Raw genomic sequence first — 15,924 nt, forward strand, 5'->3', positions numbered from 1 at the left:
GCCGGCTTGCTCTACAAATTCACTTCAGATTATTTTTGGACACTGGAAAAGCAGCGAAATGAACAAAATTGAAAAACCATTAGTTTAAAATGTGATAAATGAGTATTTGCATTAAATAACAACACCAAAAAAAACACTACACAATGAGTCCTCGTCACATCTTTATTTTTTTCCTCAAACATTTCGTAATTAAACCAGTTCTGATGGGTTTTTTTTTTTCTAATAAACTGTCAGCACTAATGTGATGATTCAGAGAGGAAAAAAAAAACCTCATGTCTACTGTATAATACTGCACTTGCTGCTACCTTGAGCGAAGTGAAAAACATACAGAAACTGAGCTGACACTTATTTCATATCACAAAATTCACACAATGTAGTAAGAACACAGATAAAAGATGTCCATTTATGCTCCCGGCGGAGGTGAGGACTGCAATACTGGCTAGATGGACATTAACTGCAAACGTTCACCATCTGACTGGATTATATATCATGACACTGACGTGACGTGTTGAGTGTGTAGAGCAAAAAATGTTTTTGTCTTTTTTTAAAAGTTTTCCAAACTTAGTGATCACACGACTGATGGCACTTAAAAAAACAACAACAAAAAAACCCAATTGAAAGGTAATGTTGTTTACAAGTCTTAATGGCGTGGGCACACATGATCACAGTCACGTCTCTGACGGATCCAGCAAAAACAGTCCAGATCGCACACAAAGATGGCGAAGGTAGATACAGGCTACAAAGATAATAATATACAGTTACAATGTTTGACATATCAAAGGAAAAATATGGAAAAATTACATGTAAAAAATATAAAAATCGACAGGATATAAAGTGAAAACACTGTTACAGATTTCGAGGATTCTCTGCTAGAGTTTTAAGGTGTTCCCTTGTTTTTGACAGCATTGGAGATTCTTCCAAATTTTTGTATGAAAAAACAAAAGTTGTTAAAAATAAAAAATAAAAAAATCCCATATGCATCCCAAGCAACCATCATAAAAGAAAATATTTTGGTTTACATAACACAGCATCTAATACTGTTTTGCATGTAGTTGCTATAAGTGAACATAAGTACATTTTTGACTGGATGCTTAGAGTTCATCCACACTGAAAGGTTTTACTCTAAGTCCTGCTGGCATGATGGGAGTTAAAATGAGAAAAAAAAAAAATCTAAGAAAAGTCTTTTCAGGACTTCAGGCTGTACTTTTAAGTTTCCACAGCATCATAACTGGATACAAAATAGATGTTTGTAACAGATAATCCAGTTTACAGTACGTCTTCCTTAACAGCTTAGATCAGCTAATTTAGCGATTTAAATCTCTTCCTTCATTACAGACTTTTAGTCACGTAAACTTCAGGTTCAACCCTGTAGACACGACTTATCCATGCAACGTAAACACAAGTGAAGAACCTTGAGTAAGTTTGAAACTTCCTGTTGGTTGAAGTATTTAAGACCACAAAACAAAGTTATAAGTGCTAGAGTTCAATACGACGGATGCTTCAAGTCTTTCAGCGAGACTTTCAAGGAGAAAAGTGCTTTTCCTTTACATACATGTATGTTTTAAAACGTACCTAAAGTACAAGGAGGCAGGGCCACTGGATGAACTATGAGACTTCATGAGCTATCGCAAACTGTTGCAGCGGATTAAATGAAACAAAGTCCAAAACAATAGGAAGCTTTTGTTCTTCTATCCGCCGCCATGTTGGCAAAACTGAGTAAGATGTTTACCATGAACTCGACTCACCGCTGGTTCAGCAACAAAAGATTAAAATCAGTTTTCCCTTAAGAGAGTCAGTTGTATTTTAAAATGACTTACTTTCAAACAAAGGGGTGGATTACTTTACATTTTGATCTTCACATCGATTGCCTTGTAGAAAAACAAAAACTAAACATGTAAAATGTCTTCTCATCCATCTGTTGGTGACTTCTTCTTCATTTCAGATGATATAGGCAGGCGTCAAAATGGTCAGTCATTTGGATTCGCAGGCAATTTGTGGATGTTTTTCTCACTGTGGTGCAGGAACAGGAGCTGACGGGTGGAGTGACTCACCTTGGTGAGGAGCGCTGGGCTCTGTGGGAGGAGCAGGAGGGAAAAATATAACAGCTGTGCCTTCAGGTGGAAAGCATTATGTTATTTAAAAGTTGGACTCTTTCTCTTTGTACAACAGTTATCGAAACAATAACGTTTGTGGTCATTGAGATGGGCATCATTCAGACACCATGTTCAGTCAGTGAAATGTTCACTAGTAGTAGTTTATTCGACAAGAGGGATTATGGTGGGCGGAGCAAATTATAACCAGCTTTTTGGCCTAAAATTATCCAGATTATTCAAGATCAACAGCAAAGATGAAGGTTGATTTAATTCATGAGATTATTCTGGTGTACGGGTCTGCAACTTGCGGCTCTTTGGATCTTACACTAAGGTTTTTAACAACTTTGGCTAAAAATTACAACAAAGCGGTTAATGTTCTTAAATATAGATATAATAAAAAAATGCAGGTTTTATCCTTTTCCTCCCCCAAAAATTACAATATTTACACTGAATTTCCACAGAGAATGACAGTAAAAGCACTAGTAATTATTTTAAATCTTAAGGTAATAATACAAGCTTTATTCCGGCTGAATGACATGACTGAAAAACTCATCACAATATAAGAATTTCATAAAAGCGGATATTGATAATTATTGATCAGTTATTTGTTTTAAATATGGAAAATGCTGTCAAACTAGTGACGTGAACTTCCCTTTTTTATCCAGTTTTTCACACCACTCCATTATCTTTTATTTTTAAGCAGTTATGAGGCACAGTGACAAAACCTTAAACTGCTGCCGCACAAGTTACTCCACAGGTTGTTGCTAGGTAACCACAAGCTGAGTTCCACAAGGAACTCAGCAGGTTGTTGCTAGGTAACCAAAGAGTGAGGGAGTCAGCTGATGGCATCCAGCTAGCAAATGCCAGAATACTACAGCAAAAACTCCACATGTTGTGAATTCCTGCTATAACTGTATTGGGCAATAAGAAATGTGATAAATGAGCCCCACCTTTTAACTCACCGTGGTGTACGGGTGTAGTGCTGGAGCTGGAGTGAGGGGCCGGGGGCTGGCCTGGGGGGCAGGGAGATGACGTGTGAGTGCCTGCTGCAGGCTGGGGCTCAGGGGGCGGGGCAGAAGAAGCTGGTGGGGCAGGACTGGGGGCCGCTTGTGGAGCTGGTGTGCTGGGAGCTGGCTGACTGGCACTGGGGCCTTGAGGCGGTGCAGCCGAGGCCGCCTGGTTGGAGTGAGGGCCTCCGGCCTGGCTGTGCTGCTGGTGCTGGATCTGCTGGAAGTGCTGCTGGCGGGCCCTCATCTCAGCGTACTTCAGCTGCTCCATGTGGAAGGACTGGCGGTCAGCCAGCAGCTGCTGCCGCTGGTACTCCAGCTGAAAACACAAACATATCTTAGGGCTTGATGACCAATTCAGATTTTTTTTTTTTTTTTTTTATACATCGTCATTCATATTTTCAAATATAATCGACTTTTATAGGATCTCCTGTGTGATTTGCAAACAACCTGAAAGAATCTCGCATCTGCAGTGGAGGACGCAGCAACATCACGAAGAGAGCGTGCTCAGTGTTTGCAGAAGTAAATATGGATGCTAATAGTGGAGCACATTTTGTGATTTTAAAGTTGTTGTTTAACCGGAGCACAAACATTAACCACTTAATCCACATAACTGTTTGCCATGGTTGTTGTTTCCATCCTGTTCAGGATGCAGAATAGTGACGTTTGTCGAGTATCATTACAGCCTTAAAGGTCAAATTAGAAAAGATGAAATACGTATCATATTTAGGACCACATATTTAAGTGGTTTAGGTTACATTTCTAAAAATGTGATCTGTGTTGTTCAGATTGTCATGAAAAGATATGGTACAGGTAACGTGAGAGCAAAAAAAAAAATCTGATTTGAATCACTTCAGGCTGCAGTGTGAATGTAGCGTTAGATTATTTGGTGAAACAATATTCAGATTATAAATCAAACTGTGCTATTTAACAGCACTACATATCCCAGGTTCCCGCACTCACAGCCTCCCGCTCTCTGTCCATGATAGTTTCCAGTTCTTCAAAGTGTCGCAGTTTAATCTCAAGCTTCTTCATCTGGGTCTCCACCAGCAGAGCCACCAAAGATTTGATCTTCCTCTCTTCCACTGCAGCTAAATGCTGTGAACACAGAGAGGGGGATCTGCCGTTATAGGAGGCAAAGAATAAGAAAGCCTGTCTTGAAGAGGCAGGAGTGACAAATTAAGCTTCACCTTGGCTTTGACGGCAGCAGCTGCTAACGCGGAGGCAGCAGCAGTTGCCAGGTTTCCCTCTCCCACATCGCGCTCAACTTTAGCCTTCCTCTCTCCTTCCATCTCTGCTTCTCTTTGTCCCTCCTCTGTTCCCTCCTTAGCATCCTTCTCCTTCTCACCGTCACCTGAGAGAAGAGAAGGGAAACACGTCTGAGCTTTAATCAGGCTTTTATGCATCTGACATCTCAGAGATAAAACCTCACATACCCATCTCAGGCTCTGTTTTATCTGCCTCTCTCTCGCCTTCAGGTTCTCTTCCTCTTTCTTCTTCCTTCTTCCCATTCTCCACCTGTTTCTCTTCCTCCTCCATCGCTCCATCTTTACTCTCCTACGTAAAAGACAGACAGTAAGTGCAGCTGTTTTTTTTAAAAATAATCGATTAGTCTATAGATTATTCTGATTAATCAAATAAATTAAGAAATTTTTCATGTAACCAATTAAGCCTTTTACATGCAATATTATAAATACATTAACAGAGGTAAATATAAGGCAATTCAACTCATTTATTAAATAAGAAAACTTACATTTTATTGACTAAAATGCAACAATAAAGCACTCCTTTAGTGAACTCTTGATCATTTTGGATCTGCAGCTAAAACATACTTCTAACATCGCCATGTGACGAGCTCAGCCCTTTCTCCTAGTAAATACTGATGTTTTGGATTAATCAAAGAATAATTGAAAAAGAAAAAGTGCCGATCAGGAGATTTTTTTTAAATATTTATAGAATTTGAACCAGGTCAAGCTAAAACAATGCCACTTGAGAAATTCTGGGTAAAACATATTTACAGACAAAGAAGTTTTTCCTTTATTTTAAATGCAAAGCAGTTCTGACCGTGTTGTTCTGCTGCAAATGGCTTTTTTTTTTTTTTATTTTGTAGGCTCCAGTTCACAATTAATCAATATTTCATTCATTGATTCGCCACAATTAATTGTTTCAGACCTACAGTAAAGTTAGATGCACTACAGCTCACAAGACGATGATTAAAACAACACAATTTGATTTTATTTGCAATCTTTTAAATGAGCAGGCACAATACCTTGGCATCTCTTTTCTCCTCACTCAACTGACTGTCACTCTTGCTTTCATCGCTGCTTTCATCTGTAGAGAAATAAGAATTGTTTATTCATTGTTGCAATCGTTACAGCTCTTTTTGTTCCAGCTTCTGGTGTTTTTTTTTCCTACCGGGCCTGTCTCCCTCCTCCAGGCCAGTGCCTGCGATGCCGCTTCCCTCCAGGCCATACAGGGGATCCTGTCGGCCGCTCACTCTCGCCGCTTCCTCCACCCGCCGTACGTGAGCCTCAACAAGCGCTGCAGGAACCTCCTCTTTCATCCGGGAAAACTCCTCTAATAAGGAGAGGCACATTGTTCTTGTCAAGACTTCAGGTTGTTTACTTTAAATAAAACAATGAGCACACTATGCTTTAGTTAAAAGGTGAGCTTGAAAAGGTTAGGATAGGGGTATGGGCTTTACAAAACATGCTCATCACATTATTTGCAGAAAATCCTTCATTTAAATCCAAAGAAGCTGCTGCTGACCACAACCCCCAAATCAACGTTTACATTCGCAGTTGAAAACGGCTGCAAACAGATCCACAATTATACAATCGCACATCCTTGAAAAGCAGACGTTGAGCCTCCTGGAAAACCAACAAGAATGCAGCAAGTGGTTTACGAATAGTAAGGCAACAACAAAACACTTTTCTTTTCCAGCAGTCATTGTACAGCGCATACAACGGTAAAACCAGATGACCAAATGACCTGAAGCTCGGCGTGGGTTGCTAGGTAACAGTGCAGTGACTGTGGATTGTGACTCAACAATTGGAAGGTTTTTTTAAATGACTTGTTTTCCAGACACCAAAAAACATTATCTTATGGCCAGAAAATGGCTGGGTGTTTTTCTTTTTTAAGCGCCTGCGCTGTTCTTGTTCTTAGAAGCAGTTGAGGCTCCAATACAAGTACAAAAAAAAGTGCAAAAAGTAAATTTTTCCTAATGGGTCCCCTTTCAGTGTCATTATTGATAAATGTTTAAATCTCTGGATTAAGAAATGCACTAAAACCAGTGATGGAGAAAAAGAACACAACAAAATATCACGCTCAGCTCATAACTTGATATCTGTTCATCACGAAGTTTTCAAAAGAAATCACTTCTCACCGAGAGCGGATTTGGCTGCAGCTGAGGCCACACGTGGGTCAACTACAGAAGCCAGGAAGGCCACGGTGCTCATGACGGGGTTTCCTGCTTGGCTGAAGGGAACGGGCTGGTAGGCCAGGGGGCCCAGAGTAGACGAGCTGTCCTCCAAGTATGGGTCTTCGATTGGTAACCGCAAGAAGTGCAGGATGCACTCATCTTGTGTACGGCTGCCCACATGTTCAGAGACCTTGTTCCAGTCATCCTTATACATCTCCAGCCCCTGAGAGGCGAGGGACAGTCATTCAGCCATTGCTGTCTCCACAGAGGAATTGTGACTGATAGTGTCAGCAAAATGTAAATACCTCTAGTAGTAGTAGGGTTTCCTGCTCTGTCCACTCCCTCATAGAGCTCGCTCCACTCTTGCTCTGCACTCAAAAATATTCACCACAAATTTATTTGAGTGCCAGACATACAAGGATTGCATTAAGAGTTATGCATGAGTTGTGAAGCTAAAACTGTGCAACTTGAGGACTTTTGGGTAGAACATATTTACACGCTACAGTTTTTATTTTAAATGCAAATGTTATCTCAAAAATGGCCTTTTTTGAATCTGAATAGTCCAGTTAATGATTTGTTGATTGGTAAATTAGTTGATGATTGTTTCAATAATCATTTCAGCCCTTGTTATAAGCAACCACTCTTGTGTTCACCTTGGCAGATCCAGTCTTCTTGCTGTACATGTCGGTCCTCAGACCAAAGTTTTGCAGATCTGTGGGCTTCTCCTTCACCTTGTCTGGGAATGATATCATCGGCTGGGTGGCGGGGGTCTGAGGGGTTTACAGTGAAAGAGCAAGAATATAAAATAATATCCGCCAATTTCTATTTGCATGTTTACATGTGAGTATTTAGAAACCTGGGATGTTTTGGGTTGCAGGGGGACCAGACTCGAAGGAGTGTCCGCCAGGACGTGGAAGTGAGAGGTCGGCGGCGGTCCCATGGGAGTGGGCCGACTCTCTGAGTCCACCTGATAGTTGATCAGTCCCCACTGCTCTAGAAAAGCATGAACTCTGCAGAACAGGAGACACATGGCATTTCCTCCACTGCTGGAAAGTTAGATTGAAGGCTGAAGGATGGACAAAGATCAACCTCCACTCCTACCTCATGATGGCACACACGTCTCCTGCCAGGTTTCTGCGGCAGGCGGTGGAGGTCAGGTACTCCTGAGGGTTCAGTCGATAGGTGTCAATCATGAAGTTCCTGTATGCTAGATATCTAAAGGGACAAAAGGAGACAACTGAGATATGCTACTGCATTAAAACAGTAACAGTAGTTTCCAAGCACCTGATTAATCACTCTGCTGTGCACCAATCGATTGCTTACATCTCGGGGGTTTTAGATTTGTTCTTCCCATTGAAAAACTCGGGCAGGGCTCGCCGCTCAATGGCATGAACACTGCAAGAGAAATCAGAACAGAGTCAATGTGATGTTCTCAGCCATAAACAAATCAATGATTTTCTGAAGGTTTTGTACAAAACCCAATGAAGATCCTACAAACAGCAGCTTTCAGTCAACAATACTTTCTGTATCCAAGAAAAATACGACACTGAACAGCAGCATTTAATCAACTTCTATTACTATTAGCTGATCCTATCATCCATGCCATCAAAAGGCAATATCACTTTTTTCAAGGTTTGCAGAGGCATAAATGTGTTATTGAAACAATAAATCCACTGGGAGTGAATCAAGGAAAGAATGCTTTATTTCTCATTCTTTGTATGACTACAATGCTGTAAAATATTATGAAATAATGCATCAAATCACTGTAATTCCTTGAACTCACATTACAATCATGCTTTAAAGACAAAATGCGTAAATGCTGTTACCTGTTGTAGTCGAACCAGGCGGCGTAGCTGGGGATGATGATGTGGTGAGTTTGCTCCGTCACGTTGTCCTCATGAAGGTCTGAACTCTTCACCGGTTCACCCTTCACACTGGGACTGCCCTCCTCCTCTTCCTGTTAAAAACACTCATTTCATTAAAAAGTCATCAAAACAAATCAAGAAACAAAAATACAAAAACTGAGCAATAATAATAATAATAAAAAAAGACTAAATTAACATTTTTCAGTTCAGTTTGAATTCAATTAAAACACCTCAACACATTTCAGCATATTTTCTTTTAAATGAAACCCTTTAGAGTAACGATACCTTTCCCGTTGTCTCCATTGACTCATCTTCTTGCTCATCTGTTGAAATCACACGTAAAAAGATGAAGAGGCAATATTTTAATAAGTACCTTCAGCAGCACATTGCAAAGCTCTGCAAATACCTTCACAGAAATATTTAAAAAGTCATGTTTGCTCCGACACATATTTTTCAAAGCTGCAGTAGGTAACTTCTATAAAAATGTGTTTTCTACATATTTTGTTAAACTGTGCATATGACCTGATAACATAATATGAGACAGATCCAAAAAAAAAAAATTGCCTCTGATTGGTTGTTTCTGGCCAGGCGCGCTGTGTTTCTGAGAAGCCATAGATGGTTGATTTTTATTAATTTTTTTTTTTTTTCACAGATTGTGTGTCTCATGTTGTACTGTCAAAACATACTGACTGTTTTAACAAATATGTAGAAACATATTTTTCTGTAAAAAAAGTTACCTACTTACAGATAAATAGTGTTTATATGCTTTATCATCCATACCCACGTCAGTGCCTCCCTTAACTGGGGTCGATTCAGAGTCCTTCTTGGTGTTATCTACAGGCAGACAGCAAGAAATTAATCCACTGAAAAGTCTGACAGTATAAAAAAATCTTACATAGTAGTTTTCCAACAATCTATTTAAATATATAGAAATATTAACATGTATATATAAATCAGTATACTTGTCTTTGCTGTGGTTCCCTCTTCAGATGCGGGAACAGGTGAGGCTTCATCCAGATCCTTGGACAGCTCCTCCTGGTCCTCCTCCCTCTGACCTCGTTTAGACTTGGTGTACGGGGTCGTCGGCCTGGCAACACACACAAAAACATCTGTTCACCACCCAGTGTATTCTCACAGTGCGTGTAAGTGACTGGAAAGGGTTTTTTTTTAGTGATAAATGTTGACTTTCTGAGCCATTTTCTGAAAGGTTTTACAGATTCTTATTCATAAATTTGGCTCAGAAGACGTGAGTAGCGACAGAGCTTAAAAACAATTACTCTTAGGTATGAATTTGGAAAAAAAAATCTCTAGGATGTTTCAGCAAAGTCAATTACTTTAGAAAACCAACAGGGCTTCCTGATATATCTAAAAAATTTTTACAACTAGTAAAAGATTTTGACTGCATTTTATAATAAATGGAGTCCAAACTGAATGATTGAAACTGAATTACAGTTGGTCTTATCATAAGTATTGGTTTAATGTGAGTGTATATTTCTGGATATGAACCACATCTGTTTGTTTTATGAATAATTAGAAGTAAAGTGAAATGAAATGGAGTTGGACAGGCAGGTAGAAGGATGAATGTGACTTGTAGATTTGATTGTTAAACAAATCCAACAAATCTGAGCTCTCACCCTTTTTTTGTATTTTTTTTCTTGCTCTCTTGAGGCGGAGGCGTTGGTGAAGGCGATGGCGATCGCTTCCTTTTCTTGGCACTGCCGGGTTTCTTGTCCCTTCTCTCATCTGGCGTCGTCACCTCATCTGTCAGCGTCTTGGCAGAGATCCTCTTCCTCTTCGGACAGCCCTCTCCCACCTCATAGTCTTCCTCATTCATCCACTCGTTATACTGGTCAAGGTCTAAAATCCACTTTGCATGAACCTGTCAATAGCAATATTCAAACATTTCTAGTGAGCAGAAAACAAGCAAGAGGGAAATACTTTTGCTTATTGCTTCAGGCTCTAAGCTCTAACACAAAGTGACCAGCACCCATTTAACTTTTTAAATATTTTGTGCAGGCAGGAGCATAAATTTACTTTATTGAAATATCATCTGAGTGACCAACATTAAATAGTGTATAACTGTCAAGCAGAAGGAATGGAATAGATGGTTTTAACTAATAATTTTTTTTTATATATACAAATGAACGTTTTAAGGGTGTGGCATGCATTTTTTATTCACACCCCCCTTACTGCGAAACCCTTAAATAAAAAGTAGTGCAGCCTTACCGCCTTCAACATTCAAATGTTCAGCAAATAACATTCAAGTGAGGCTAATTTAATCTCAGTATACATCCAGCTAAATTAGAGAACGTTAGTGGGCAAACAGCGTCATGAAGCAGGTCGGGGAGGAGAGGCTGCAATAAGCTTGAAAGTTGACCAGAGGTTCCTCTGCCAGCAACCAGAACCACAACCAGACATGTTCAGTTTAAAGCAGTTCAAATGTTAGAATGACACAATTAATGTCCAGATCTGTAGTAAGATTTGAAAATTAAAATTCAGAGATTCCTTCCTCACTGAACTGAGGCAGATCTGCAAAAAAAAAACAAAAAAAACAAAAAAAACAAAACGTGTCTCCAGATGTGCAGAGCTGGTAGTGAAACTGCAGAGAGTTGCAGCTGAAACAGGTTGCAGCTGGGTGGTTGTAAAAAGAACTGACACAGGATGGCAGAATAAAAAGAAATTTTTCTGAGTTTTATGACTAAAAAATGTGAAAACCATGAATTGTGTTCCTGCCACACAATTGCATGCTACTTCATGTGGCTCTATTACGCAAAATCCCAGTGAAATACAGTAATATTAGTGGCTGTAGCGTGACGAAACGTGAAACCCTCCAAGCAGTATAAATACTTTACAAAAGTTTTCATTTCTAATTTCAGATGAAGAACATGTTTAAAAGGTCGTTAAATGAACAGCAATAAATCCGGACAAAGCATTGACCTTTCTGGGCTTTTCTGGGCTGGGAGGATCCTCCACCGCAGCCTCGATCTCACTGGCTGGGATCCAGGTGTCATAGCTGAATGACGAGACGAACAAAGTTAAAAGTCGGACCAAGGGAGCAAATAACATGTTCAGGTCTGTGAGAGACTATTGCAACAGCAACGATGTGTCAGCTTAATGTTTAGGAGAAAAACACAGGAGGCGGGTTGGGAACTTAATATGCTTAAAGATGTTCCTCAGGAATGTTACAAAATTTACAGAAACACTGTTCCTCTAATTTCTAGTGACCGTCAATATTTTAAAAGCAAGAGTTTATTCACTTGTTTATAATCAATAAGCTCTACAGTGTCGTTAAAAATAAATCATAATTGTTGATAATCAACAGAAAAATACAGATGAGGTTAATTTTTTTTTTTTTTTTTACATTTTGATCCAGATACATGAAATCCAGAACAAACCTGTCTGGAAAATATCCCCAGTGGAGCAGAACCTGCTTGTCTCTCTTCATCACTGGACGCACCCACTCCTCTGCACAGAGAAGATCATTTCACACCATAACAGATCCTGCTAACGTCAAAGGAGATTTAACAAATACGCTACACGTATCCAGACCCCACCTTCCTCCAGACTGGAAGGAATAGGCACCACAATATGGGAGCTGGAGGTTTTGTCCTCAGTCACGGAGCCCTGAAAAGACGACACAAAGAGGAGCCGATGCTAATGCAGAGAGGACAGCGCAAGGCAAGCTGGGCTAACATGAAAAAGCACACTGATGAAAAATGGTTACTTAAAATTTGTTTACAAACAAAAACCCACCTGGTGTCTTTTGATGATGTCTTTCAGTTTTCCGAGCAGCTTTGGTTCTATGTCAGAGCTCAGGTAGATGACGGGTCGAGTCAGACAGTGGTTCTGCAGCAAATAACGTTATGAAACTTAAATTCACAAACATTTACATATAAGCAATTAGGGGTTCCTCCTTTATTAGCAATGTTGGCTCTGAGTGATCTTGAGTTTTAGAATAATAAAGCAGAATTTCTGTAATTTGTTTAATTATTTCCACTGCTAAAGCTCAGCAGAGCCATCCTCAGTGTATCAAATGTAATAAATGTAGAAATAATTAACTTTTCTAACTACCGTTTTTCATACTTATTTATATCTGTTGTCCAAAGCAAGGAAAATTTGACCAAAATAAGATGGTTAAAAAAATAAAATCTCTTTTTATATTGGACAAAATTACAGAAAAAAAACATTAACTAATGCACATGGCATGTCCAAGAAAAGAGTTTATCAGTAAAGATTAGTGAAACAAATGTACCTGCACTAAGGACTTCTCAATGGTCATGAACATCTCCACATTTCGGTCCATCCTCGACGGATTCTGGAAGTCAAACCTGCGCCTACCAGGAAATTAGACTGGAGTTACACACGAAACAGCAAGAAAGCCAAAATCCAACTCAGCTTCGAAACTTTAAACAAAACAAATAAACAATAATAATAATAATAATAATAATAATAATAATAATAATAATAATAATAATAATAATAATAATAATAATAATAATAATAATAATAATAATAATAATAATAATAATAATAATAATAATAATAATAATAATAATAATAATAATAACAAAGTCAGCCGGAAAGAAAGTCTTACCATCCTTGGTCACTTTTGAACTTGTAGGCAGCAGCCAGAATGTGGCACAGAGCTCCGCCTGACTTGAAGTCTAGGAAACATTTCATCTGAAAGCAGAAAGTACAAAACTTTGAGCACGAATCAATGCCATGAAGAGTGTTTGTTCAGAGATCTCAGGGGAGAGAAAATAAACCTACCGGCAGCTTTGTGAGGGGAGGATTGCTGACATGTCGGCCAAAAACTTCCTCCTGGAACTGGAGCAGCTGGACCACCAGGCTGGACAGAGATTTGTTAGTGGGGGGCTCAGCCTGGATGTACTGAAGAGAAAAAGAGAGGAAACGTCTTAATAGTGTGCAACTGCTTAAAAGATTGTCATGATTAGTGTTTTGTTCTTAAAACAACTTAACAACAGCAAATCTATGATCAGGTTATGATTGTGTAACTGCTTTTACCATCTCCTCTGATGCATCATTTATAATCTATTTGTTATCTATAATCTATCATAATCTATTTGTTAGGGACATAAACAGAGCAAAATGTTGACCATTTGGTCCCACAAAACCATATTTCATTTATCTGATGATACAGTTTTTTTCAATTAATCAAAAGTTTGTTTATTTTTTCAACAATCTACAGTATGTACTGATAGCTGTCAATTAATTTTACACATGTGCACCTACTTTTCCTAAGTTTGATCTTCATCAAGTAATTGGAAAAAAAAAACCAAAAAAAAAAAACAGAAATAAATAAAAAAAATTCCTGAACATTTCATGCTTTTACTTTTGTTGGCATATATATATATATATATATATATATATATAAATATATATATATATATATATATATATATATATATATAAAAGTTTTAATTTTTTTTACTCATAGTAGAAACAAACAACACTTTGAATGTTGACTTCATATTTTTATTGCACTTGCAGCAACGATTATTTTGTTGAATGACAGCAAAGGTTTTCTATATCTATTTTAGTATTAAAAGTAATATTCAGATTCTGGATCAAAGTTTCCAATATGGAAATAATTGTATTTTATCTAACTTTAATCCCCTACCTGGGTGTCACAGGGGCTTATAATATAATATAATATAATATAATATAATATAATATAATATAATATAATATAATATAATATAATATAATATAATATAACATAATATAATATAATATGAACATAAAAATACAAATAGGGAGGTATATTTATGCTCTTTATTTCTCTGCAAAGCATGTTTAACAAAAAAAGACACTAAAATGGTAAAGAATATTTAAAGTTCTTTGTTTGCCTTTTGGTTGCAAACTATGTTTCTTTTATCTTTTCTATAAAAAAACAATAATGTACTTTATATAACAATTGAATGATTTTCTATTATAAAACCTTTATAAGTACAATAAAATTGTTGTTCTTTAATTAAAAATAAAAATAAAATAAATAATTTTCCTAGGGTAAACGAAGCTCATTTTTTCATGAAGCTTCTGTGGCTCTTCATATATTCTATTTAAGTGGATCTCATGGTTGTAAATGTTTTTCATTAATATTTTTCTTTTCTTTGCTCGTTTTTGTGTACACTGAATTATAGAAATCATCCCAGGAGATCAAGTTTTAAAATGCTATAACAATCCTAATTTTAGGATGAAGTAATTTGAAAAGTACTTAATCCTTTTTCAAATAAAACTGTTTGAGTTGAGATACAGTACTAACGTGTCTGGATTATCCAGTTGAGACAACCTATCTAGTTTTACAGTGTAGAAGTTCCAGCGCTTTTACGTTCATCAGTGAAAAAGGTTATGCCGGGATGTGATTGGATATCTGCTGAGAGCAAAATAAATAAATAAATAAAATAAAATAAAAATAACCGCCTTAATATTATTCGAGTTTCATTTCGTCCAAAGCAGAAAGCTGCTCGCTGTAATGAAGCCCAGTTCAGGACTTCAGTCACAGAGGCGCGCCACAGAGCCAACATCTGGATCCGAGCTGCTTTAACCGTTAGCCGATTAGCTGGCTAGCTTGCCGTCTGCCTGGCTAGACACCTTTATCTTTGTAAACTCTACTCTCTCGGGTGAGATTTTGTGATGGCTTTCATTCGTTTAGCGACCCAAACATAAGCAGACATCACCGTTCGCGGTTGCATCTGCTGCATCTGTTGGCTCAGCATCCTTTTGTGAATCAAACAGCTGGATGCTCATCCGCAGCAGCAGCACCCTCCCTCCTCTCTTTGTCACTGCCTCTGCTCTACGTTTAAGGGTGACAGAAAAAAGAAAGCCCAGTGTGCATGCTTATAAAACGTGCGCTCAGTACCTTTTTATAATTCTTTCCCAGCCAGACGCGGACATTATCAAACTGGGAAACGGTGTCAGACGCTTCAAAATATTTTACATTCGGGCCGCCGTCTTTCTTCCGCACCGCCATCTTTGCCTGCAGATAATCAGTCGACTTTGCCTGCCACCCAGCGGACAGATCAGGCTACTGCATCTGGTGGATGACACAGCGGCTGTGATGACAATAAGGAGTCGACAGGGGGCAGTGTTGTGCAGAAAATATTTTTAATTGAGCGTCTTCGAGGCAAATTACAGTTTTCCAGAACACGGTTAGTATGTTGATAATATTCAGGCCTTTTACGATATTAATAAGAAAGTTTAAAGCTAATTGGATGTCTAGAATTGAAATAAGCAACAGTATTTAAGAAAACGTTCTACATTGTAACTGCATCGGTTAGCTCACTAAATAGAATGATGGGAATTGACATTTTAATTTGTCGGAATGCTTTAAAAGTGACAAATTGTGAAGAATAAAATGTAATACTGGAAACATAAATACAATAGTTTAAACAACTATATAAACATATGTTTTATTACACTAGTGGAACTACAACTAACCTTTTTGAATAAATCTTATAATTACTTGAGCCACAGCTGCAGTTAGGCTGAATGTAGGAAGGATTAGAGGAATTTGT

The 15,924-nt window shown here is 38.2% G+C and overlaps 1 protein-coding gene across 3 annotated transcripts; it reads right to left on the bottom strand.

The window, feature by feature from the left end:
* Positions 1 to 144: 144 nt before the first annotated feature.
* Positions 145 to 15,404, bottom strand: smarcc2 (SWI/SNF related, matrix associated, actin dependent regulator of chromatin, subfamily c, member 2). Of its 3 annotated transcripts, none has more exons than XM_044123447.1 (26): positions 15,270 to 15,404; positions 13,157 to 13,276; positions 12,981 to 13,066; positions 12,639 to 12,720; positions 12,140 to 12,232; positions 11,941 to 12,010; positions 11,782 to 11,851; positions 11,324 to 11,399; positions 10,021 to 10,265; positions 9,349 to 9,473; positions 9,167 to 9,220; positions 8,672 to 8,709; positions 8,348 to 8,478; positions 7,845 to 7,916; positions 7,623 to 7,736; positions 7,378 to 7,531; positions 7,175 to 7,291; positions 6,827 to 6,889; positions 6,486 to 6,744; positions 5,516 to 5,677; positions 5,370 to 5,431; positions 4,537 to 4,657; positions 4,291 to 4,454; positions 4,064 to 4,198; positions 3,056 to 3,419; positions 145 to 2,072 (listed from the first exon to the last, which is right to left on the bottom strand). In XM_044123447.1, exons 1-26 carry the CDS (start codon positions 15,378 to 15,380, stop codon positions 2,008 to 2,010), a joined length of 3,153 nt encoding a protein of 1,050 aa, XP_043979382.1. In that variant the 5' UTR covers positions 15,381 to 15,404; the 3' UTR covers positions 145 to 2,007. The 3 variants fall into 3 exon arrangements, with proteins under 3 accessions (XP_043979382.1, XP_043979380.1, XP_043979381.1); XM_044123445.1 differs by having other exon boundaries at positions 3,044 to 3,419; positions 15,270 to 15,396; XM_044123446.1 differs by having other exon boundaries at positions 3,044 to 3,419; positions 12,639 to 12,714; positions 15,270 to 15,386.
* Between the last annotated feature and the right edge of the window lie 520 nt (positions 15,405 to 15,924).

Source organism: Gambusia affinis, linkage group LG07, assembly GCF_019740435.1.
Source record: "Gambusia affinis linkage group LG07, SWU_Gaff_1.0, whole genome shotgun sequence".
In the NCBI taxonomy this organism is placed as follows: Eukaryota; Metazoa; Chordata; class Actinopteri; order Cyprinodontiformes; family Poeciliidae; genus Gambusia; species Gambusia affinis.